Consider the following 9,411-nt stretch of genomic DNA (forward strand, 5'->3'; position numbering starts at 1 on the left):
CAGTCTGGTTAAGAAGAAAGGAGGTCGTGGATTCATACTGCGCCGTAGTGGTGGTCACACAAGCCACTGCGCCGCAGTCAGCCGAAGTCAAAGTCAAACCACACCTCACTGCGCTGCAGTGAGGGCAAGCTCAACCCCACTGCGCCGCAGTGGGTGCATGGGAGAACAAGTCTTGTCTTGTTTTTGCATCAGATTTTGGAGGAGTATATAAGCAAAACCCTAGGTCGAAAATTAGGCATCAAAAATCTTTCTAGGAGCTGTTCTACAAGGGTTTTTCTTCCTCCAATCAAGATTATTTCTTAGGCGGATTCGTTGAAGATTCACGGGCATCCATCTAGATCGTATCTACTTATTGTCTTGCAATTTATTTTTCATCAAACGATTGGTACATCATGTTTCTCTTCTATTTTATTTATTATTGTGGATTGATCATGAGTGGCTAAACGTTTAATCATCTGCCTTGATGAAACGAGACGGATAATGTGATTGCAATATTTTTAATTCAAAAGAGTTTATTTAATTATCGTTGTTCTGTGATCTTGATGATGTTAATTCTTTTTATTAATTAATTTTGATATTGGTTGTCTATAATTCTTCGTTGGTGGTACCAGTTGAATGTGTATGTGATTTTAAAATGGTTACTTGTCTATAAGTAATTATCACTAGTTCATGGTATGATAGTGAATATCATTTTAAGAAAAGATTAATTTTGTCAACGTGATTGATATCGGTTGGTGGTACCACGTTATTGTCACATAGGTTAAATTGATAATTTGATAGTCAATAAAACTGATTATTAGAAGAATTGTCTTAGGTACCGGCTTGGGTAATTTAACTAGCAGTTAGGTGATTCGGTATTTTGTTCACGGTTGGTGGTACCACGTGAGTATCTTAATCTTGTCACGATTATCTTTAAACTCTAGAGAACTTGTTCTTCATTAAATGCAATTACATTTGAGGAATTTCAAGGTGGATGACTTTTAATTATATTGTCTAAAGTCTTTTTAAGTTTATGCAATTATTTTGCAAACCTATTTACTTTAATTGTCAAGAGGAATTTCAAAGCAACACCCATTTTCCAAACCATTTCATAAGCAACTAATCATTTCCAATCCCTGAGAACGAACTCAGACTTATCTCTTAACTATATTACAAATGATCGGGTCCACTGCCCGTGAGTGCGTAGTAGTGAGTTTTTAGGTAGTTTTAGTTTTTTAAATTTAAAGCTCGATTTTGCACATCACAACCTAATGAAAGTGGCATTTCTAAGTGATGGCTTAAGGTAGTAACTTATGTATATTAGTCCTCTCGTAGGGATAGGCTTGGCTTTGATATACGAATGAGGAGCATAAGGAATATATGATCAAGGAAGTTATAGATGGGAAGTACCCATTTTAGATATATGAATATAATGCGTGGCATATCAAGGTGAGTCATACCCCCTTTTCAAACTCTTTTATGTGTTTAACTTTCGGGGTGAAAAACATGATAAATAAATAAAATTGCTTTCTATATAAGAAATGATTCTTGATAGTATGATTATGAAATGGAATTATGATGTATGTTCAATGTGATAAATGTTATATGATGAGCTTGAGTTCTGTCAAACTGTTATATTTCGGTACACTACTATTTACCCCGAAAGGGGAGGCCTGTAGTTAGAGGGTTGCGCAACTAGGAGTCGTCCACTCACCCAGAGCGTAACGGTGGAATGTTGGTTGCCTTCGTAACGACCTTCACTTCCAGTCCGACCAGAGCAGTGCTCTATCTACTTAAAATTTAAACGGTCGTCTCCATGGCACGACCCCAATTGTAATTAAAGCACTTGATTGACAGCTTGTACTATGAAATGAAATAATATATTGTTGGGACTTGAAAAGGTAGTAGTAGTGGCGCAAACATTTACTCATCAAAGTTATGTAAATTATGCCCTTGTGGCTAAATCAAATTGATATTAATACGTTTGGATATTATGATTTGAACATACGGTGGGTATTGGACCCTATATGAAATCTTGAAAATTGTTGAAATTGGTGATATGAAAGAAATTGATGACCGAATGATTTGGTATGATATACAATTAATCGATTTGTATACTTTTTCTCTCATGATGATTTTGACAAATGAGGACTTTGAAATTTTACCATGGACTTTTCCAAAGTCTTGATATGACATTATGGTATTTGGGAAACTTGATAATATGATATGAGAATTTTGTCGGTCATATGGTTTGGGTATCTCAAAATGTAAAAGAAATCTGTTTTTCTAAGTATTAAAATGGTTATGTACCAAGATTTATATAAAAACCTATGCACTCACCAACTACGTTTTCGTAGTTGACACTTTTTCTTCATGCTTTTCAGGAATTAGTATAAGTTTTGAGGACTTATATGCATCATGATTGTTTGCATTGCACTTCGGAGTCAAAGATCAAACCTTGTGATGTGCAATGGAATTTGCCTTGATCATTGTAGTATACTACTTCGGAATTTGCCTTGATCATTGTAGTATACTACTTCACTAGCTAATTAAACCCGGTTTTAACCCGGGTCATCTAATTGAAAACTTTACAAATAGAAATACATAATTATCTATATTATTTGTTCATACACCCTTTGTTTAAAAAACTCCAACGATAACACTTTGTTTAGATATTGAAAATATGGGGTTAAAAGAGTAACATATAAAAACATGAATTTAGTTAAACCTTATTAATATGGAGATGATATCACATTAACAAAATTAGTATATATCAAGGATTCATGTAATAAAATATTGAGAAGCCATGTGAGCAAAGGAATGATGTCATAACAATTTTACTTTATTAATATAAGAAATATGAAAATATGGGGTTAAAAGAGTAACATATAAAAACATGAATTTAGTTAAACCTTATTAATAGGGAGATGACATCACATTAACAAAATTAGTATATATCAAGGATTCATGTAATAAAATATTGAGAAGCCATGTAAGCAAATAATGATGTCATAACAATTTTACTTTATTAATATAAGAGATGTGCTTGTAATTTGTTTTGTGGACTTAATATCCAAGTGTGGTAGACGTATTGTACTTGGGGATTGGTTCACATGCTTGTACATTTGTAAAGTTCTTCTATCAAATAAAGCTATGGTGAATGTTATTTATAATCCTTTTATTTGAATACTCGACTTTCTGTACATCTCATTGTTCCGCCTTAGTTGGGGTGTTACATGGTACAAGTAGAGAATCAATATATGAAAAATACAAAAATTTAAATAAATATTAAATTTAATACATATAACATCATTAAAACAAAAACAATTTTTCCCCATTCCCATCAATTCTGTACAACTTATAAAGAATGGAGGGAATGTAATCGATTTACATTTCTCGATTCCCTTTCCCATTCTCTATTGCAACCAAACATGAGAAGTCTTTCTCATTCTCTTTTTCACGATTTCCATTCCATTGTACCAAACACCTCTTATAGTAAAGAGAACTAGGATTAAGAGATTAGTCATATTTTTTCTTCCCAAAATACCTTTACTTAAACATAAAACCCTTATATACCCTCATTTCCCAATTCTATCTGATCATTACACACTCTCATCGACATTCTATCACCCTCCCCCGCTGCCCTCCTTCTCCACCGCCTCCTTCGATCTCCACCGTTGCCGCCCTCCTTCTCCACCACCTCTCAATCTCCACCACCACCACCACCTCCTCCCTTTTATATTGTCCTTACCTTCTAGCCGTCGCAACACGCGGACACTATGCTCGTATTGTAAAACATGTTTTAATTTACTTGAAGAAGTGTGGTGGGGGATTTGGATTAGAGGGGTGAGAAGACTGCAGGAAGATAGTTAATATAATTTAATTTGCTAAAATTTGTAAAATAAAAAGTGAAAAGTGGTAAATTATGTTGTAGTTTTGTTTATTAATTTTTTTTAGAAAACTATAACTTGATGATGTGTCTTTTTAAAAAATAAGAAAAATGAAAAACAATGTGTTTTTCTCAAGTAAACGCGAAGTTGGGTATATAAAGTAGGCTAATATTTTCTGATAAATTTTAACGTAGTTCAAAAACAATATGAAAAAAAAAAAAAAAAGTGAATAAATATAAAATAAATGGAAGTTTAAGGTCAGGGAGGGACTGCATGTGTTGATTGTTTGAAGTATATTGTGCAAGTGTAAGAAAAGAAAACATTAAGGACGATTTATGTAAAACGTTACTCCGTAAAAGAGAAAAAGGGAATGAGAACAGAAACAAGGAAAAAGAAGAGTCTAGAACTAACTAGGATCATCTATGATTCTAAAACCGATTGACCGACCTCCTTATTCCTTAAACCAAATTTGAGACGAAGTCCATGAAACCATCGCTATATATACATCATATACTCCGATTATTATCATTGAATTAAAAACATACAAACTCAAATCTTAATTAAAACCCTATTATTTTCTGTCGATTTATTTTTAAAAAATAAAACATGTCTGGAAAAGGAGAAGGTCCGGCAATCGGAATCGATCTTGGAACAACATATTCATGTGTCGGCGTATGGCAGCATGATCGGGTGGAGATAATCGCTAATGATCAGGGTAACAGAACGACGCCGTCTTATGTCGCTTTTACTGATACGGAACGTCTGATTGGAGATGCTGCCAAGAATCAGGTCGCCATGAACCCCATTAACACTGTTTTCGGTAATGCCCTACTGCCTTTTTTTTTTTGTTTTGTTTTTTTTGTTTTTAGGATTTATTATATTTTATGAACTATTAAAATATAATGTAGAACAGAGTGTGAAATCTGGTATAGGATAGGGTTTCGGGCTCATTATTGTTATCATTATTATGCTTAATTGTTTGTTAGCTATCCTGTACACCTATTATCATGATATCAAGTGTGTTTTAGGACTCATCATGTTATATGACCTAACTATTGGGTAGAAGATGAATATATATATATATATATATATATATATATATATATATCTGTGTTTGCTAATTTGGTTCTTTGGAACATTGTATATAGTGAAAAAAAGTAAGTAACTGCTCAGTGCCGCCTTCCGCGGGTTTTGAGCCCCAAAACCTCGACGGTGTATAAGATGTAGGCAGACCTTTCTCTACCAAAGTAGAGAGGTTGCTTCCAGTTTCTACCTAAATGGTAGAAAAGGCCCTCCAACCTTTGCATGGGATGAGGATCGAACCCATGACCTCTGTCTCCAGAGGCAAGGGTGTTTACCACTGATCCAACCATGCTGCTTAACATTGTATATAGTGACCTGATGTAATTGAGACCTATTAGTTCTGCTCGAAATTTGGTTTCGGCTCATATAACATAACTGCATTCCTTAATTTGTGGAGTTTGGTATTTGTATCAAAGTGTGGTTCAGGATAGGGTTTACAGAGTAACAAAATAATTGGGTTTTTCTTTACTTCAAAGTGTAGTTTTGGATAGGATAAATGTTGTTAATCGTAATTTTAATTAATTGGGTTTATCTGCTGTAAACTTAAAGATATGTTTTTTTTTAAGATACTGTTGAATGACTGTTAATCGGATTATTATTCATATTTTCCAGATGCTAAGCGTTTAATAGGAAGGAGGATCTCTGACCCATCAGTGCAGAGTGACATGAAGCACTGGCCATTTAAAGTTGTTACAGGCCCTGCAGACAAACCCATGATTGCGGTCTCCTACAAGAATGAGGAGAAACAATTCTCCGCTGAAGAAATCTCGTCCATGGTCTTAAACAAGATGAAGGAAATTGCTGAGGCTTACCTTGGGACCACTGTCAAAAACGCGGTGGTCACCGTCCCTGCCTATTTTAATGACTCGCAGCGTCAAGCCACCAAGGACGCTGGTGTCATCTCGGGTCTCAATGTTATGAGAATCATTAACGAGCCGACTGCAGCCGCTATTGCTTATGGGTTGGATAAGAAGGCTTCTAGTGTTGGGGAGAAGAATGTGTTGATTTTTGACTTGGGTGGTGGCACTTTTGATGTGTCTCTCCTCACCATCGAGGAGGGTATCTTTGAAGTAAAGTCCACTGCTGGAGATACGCATTTGGGTGGTGAGGATTTTGATAACCGGATGGTTAATCATTTTGTTCAGGAGTTCAAGAGGAAAAACAAGAAGGATATCAGTGGGAATCCAAGAGCTTTGAGGAGGTTGAGAACCGCTTGTGAAAGAGCAAAGAGGACTCTTTCCTCAACTGCTCAAACCACCATTGAAATTGATTCTTTGTATGAAGGTATTGATTTCTACTCAACAATCACTCGTGCTAGATTTGAAGAATTGAACATGGATTTGTTTAGAAAGTGTATGGAACCGGTTGAGAAGTGTTTGAGGGATGCCAAGATGGATAAGAGCAATGTTCATGATGTGGTTCTTGTTGGTGGCTCTACCCGCATTCCCAAAGTACAACAACTGTTGCAAGATTTCTTCAACGGCAAAGAGTTGTGCAAGAGCATCAACCCTGATGAAGCCGTGGCGTATGGTGCGGCGGTCCAAGCTGCCATTTTGAGTGGTGAGGGCAACGAAAAAGTACAAGATTTGCTGTTGCTGGATGTGACACCTCTGTCCCTGGGACTGGAGACCGCTGGTGGGGTGATGACAGTTTTGATACCAAGAAACACCACTATTCCCACTAAGAAAGAGCAGGTGTTTTCAACTTACTCTGATAATCAGCCGGGGGTTTTGATCCAGGTTTATGAGGGTGAAAGAACACGAACCAAAGACAACAATCTGTTAGGAAAGTTTGAGCTATCTGGAATCCCACCGGCTCCTCGAGGTGTTCCACAGATTACCGTGTGTTTTGACCTTGATGCCAATGGGATCTTGAACGTGTCGGCCGAGGACAAGACAACTGGACAGAAGAACAAGATCACCATTACAAATGACAAAGGGCGTCTGTCAAAGGAGGACATAGAAAAGATGGTGCAGGAGGCAGAGAAATACAAGGCAGAGGATGAAGAGGTCAAGAAAAAGGTTGAAGCCAAGAACGCCTTGGAGAACTATGCATATAACATGCGTAATACCATCAAAGACGACAAGATCAGCTCACAGCTTCCTGCAGATGATAAGAAGAAGGTGGAGGATGCAGTGGAGGCGGCAATTCAGTGGCTGGATGGGAACCAGTTGGCAGAGGTTGAAGAATTTGAGGACAAGATGAAGGAGTTGGAAGGTGTTTGCAACCCGATCATTGCTAGAATGTACCAAGGTGGTGCTGGTGGACCGGATATGGGCGGTATGGATGCTGACGGGCCTTCGACCAACGGATCAAGTGCAGGTGCTGGGCCAAAGATTGAAGAAGTGGATTAAGATTTTTAGATAGGGGATGTTGGATGTGGATTTTGTGTGGGGGATTTTTAGATTTGGAATTTTATTTTTTGCGTTGTAGATGTTTCATCCTAGTTTTTAGGGTGTTTTTTGTTATGTGAATTCTACTTTACCTAACTTTCGTGGTATTTTTTCTAATTATGCGCTATGTTAGTGTTGCTACAGATTAGTCACCTGCTCAGACTCGGCTGAAAGTGAATTAAACAGATGACTACTTGTTGCCAACTTCACATCAGACCCTCTTTTAATATTTTTCGAATAATGTTTCAGAAATACATTCTTCACACAAATTGAATCATCCAACCTAATCCATTAACTTTAACCCCTGGAAATCTAACGTTTTTTTGAACTTTGTTTTATGCAAGTATGAGAGAATTTTGTGTTTTCAACGGCTTCGACACACCATTTAACCAACTGTCATCTTAGCTTGATTGCTCGCTAAAGTCGGTTATATTATTAATTTTTCACTTCCAACTCTTAACCTCAGCTTTCGAGTGAAAATAGAACAACCAAGCAACCTAATACTCAGAAACCAACTTGACGATATCCAACGCTCAGAAACCAACTGTCGATCAAGAACAAAACACTTGAAACGGAGTTGGTCCATAATCGAGACACTGATTGCAGCGTAAATATTGGATGATGATCTGAAACGTTCCTATTGAGAACCATTAACATGGGGAATACTAAGAACTTTGCAGCTATAGAACATTGCTAGATTCCACACTCATTCTTTTCACCAATTTTTCAAAGCATTAGAATTACATGGGAATTCTAATCCCATGGTGTTGCCAAACATTAATCTTATATTCTTATGATTAATTGTGTGAAGCACTAAAAATTTTAAAAAAGTACATAAGCCATACCTTAGTTACAGATAAAGAACAGTAGTGCAATCTAACACTCATAACAGTAGGACTCGATTAAGACGAGAAGAAGGGCTAAATGAATTGCCAAAATTACACTCCAACCAGGCAACAACTTTGGAAGCAAAAAAAAGTTTTATGTTAACATGTCTAAAAATTTGATGCTAACACATGTGGTGCTTAGTGGTTAAGATTTACATTAGGAAAAATAACAATAATTTTATGCATTTTTTTTTCGAAACTTAATCATTAGTCATCATCAGTAACATATTTTTTAAAAAATATATTTAATACACTACCAAATAGTGAATATAATATAATGGAAGTTTATCAAGGTCATGTCACAGGGAAGGACATTAGTATAGATTGTATAATAAAGTATAGGGAAAAATTTATTAAAAGGTAACTTTTTTACTCAGAATTCTTAATAAGAGGAATCTATTTAGTTTTCATCTATTAAAAGGATTTCAGTTTCGAAAATTTCTCGATTAAGGTAATATCTTTAGTTTTTAACGTTAGATCTCCGTTAAGTGTTATGTCTAATGCATAAACAACAACAACATCATCATCATCGTCATCTTAAAATTAAATAGTGTATATTTATAGCTACCCATGTATGTATGTATGTAAGCATATCTTTGCTGACCAGAATAACAACAACAACAGGACCCAATCTCTGCGCGGGGTATGGGGGAGGTAAGCTGTAGACAGTCTTACCTCTACACAAAGGTAGAGAGACTGTTTCCATAGGGACCTCCGGCCACAAAGGGGTACAAGACGGAAAATGAGAAATGTTTAGAAAATCATACCTGTCTGCCGAGAATCTGAAACGAAGAAATACATGTCTGCTATGTCCAGCAACTATGTGGGTCGAAACCCTCAATTCATGATCATCATCTCAACTCCAAATCATATACACAAATAAATACACATCTATTTTTTAGATTCATAAATTCACAAACACAAATCCCTTATAGATATACAAAATCCCACATAAAACTTAAAAAAGAAGCAGCTTTTTTTGGTCCATTGCCGGATTTGTCGTGGGATATCTAAAATTTGATATTCTCTTCCTCTTCGTTTTTCAATTTCTTACAAAATCTTGCCTAGAAAGAATCATAAAGATGCAGGAAAAGTAAGCAAAAAATCACTAATAACTTTCATCGGGCCATCTCCGATGATGTTTCCGGCCAATGGAAATGTCTCAGTGAGTCGACAATG

General features: G+C 36.1%; 1 protein-coding gene across 1 annotated transcript; it reads left to right on the plus strand.

Moving 5' to 3' along the window:
* Window positions 1-4,341: 4,341 nt before the first annotated feature.
* On the plus strand, window positions 4,342-7,441 carry LOC122590992 (heat shock cognate 70 kDa protein). Its single transcript, XM_043763172.1, has 2 exons — window positions 4,342-4,689; window positions 5,565-7,441. Exons 1-2 carry the CDS (start codon window positions 4,476-4,478, stop codon window positions 7,304-7,306), a joined length of 1,956 nt encoding a protein of 651 aa, XP_043619107.1. The 5' UTR covers window positions 4,342-4,475; the 3' UTR covers window positions 7,307-7,441.
* Window positions 7,442-9,411: the final 1,970 nt, after the last annotated feature.

The sequence above is a fragment of the Erigeron canadensis genome, chromosome 3 (assembly GCF_010389155.1).
Source record: "Erigeron canadensis isolate Cc75 chromosome 3, C_canadensis_v1, whole genome shotgun sequence".
Classification (NCBI taxonomy): Eukaryota; Viridiplantae; Streptophyta; class Magnoliopsida; order Asterales; family Asteraceae; genus Erigeron; species Erigeron canadensis.

Coding starts and splice junctions, on each gene's coding strand:
- LOC122590992 (XM_043763172.1), top strand. CDS start 4,476: ATGTCTGGAAAAGGAGAAGGTCCGGCAATCGGAATCGATCTTGGAACA. Junction 4,690..5,564: donor CCCCATTAACACTGTTTTCG/GTAATGCCCTAC, acceptor CATATTTTCCAG/ATGCTAAGCGTTTAATAGGA.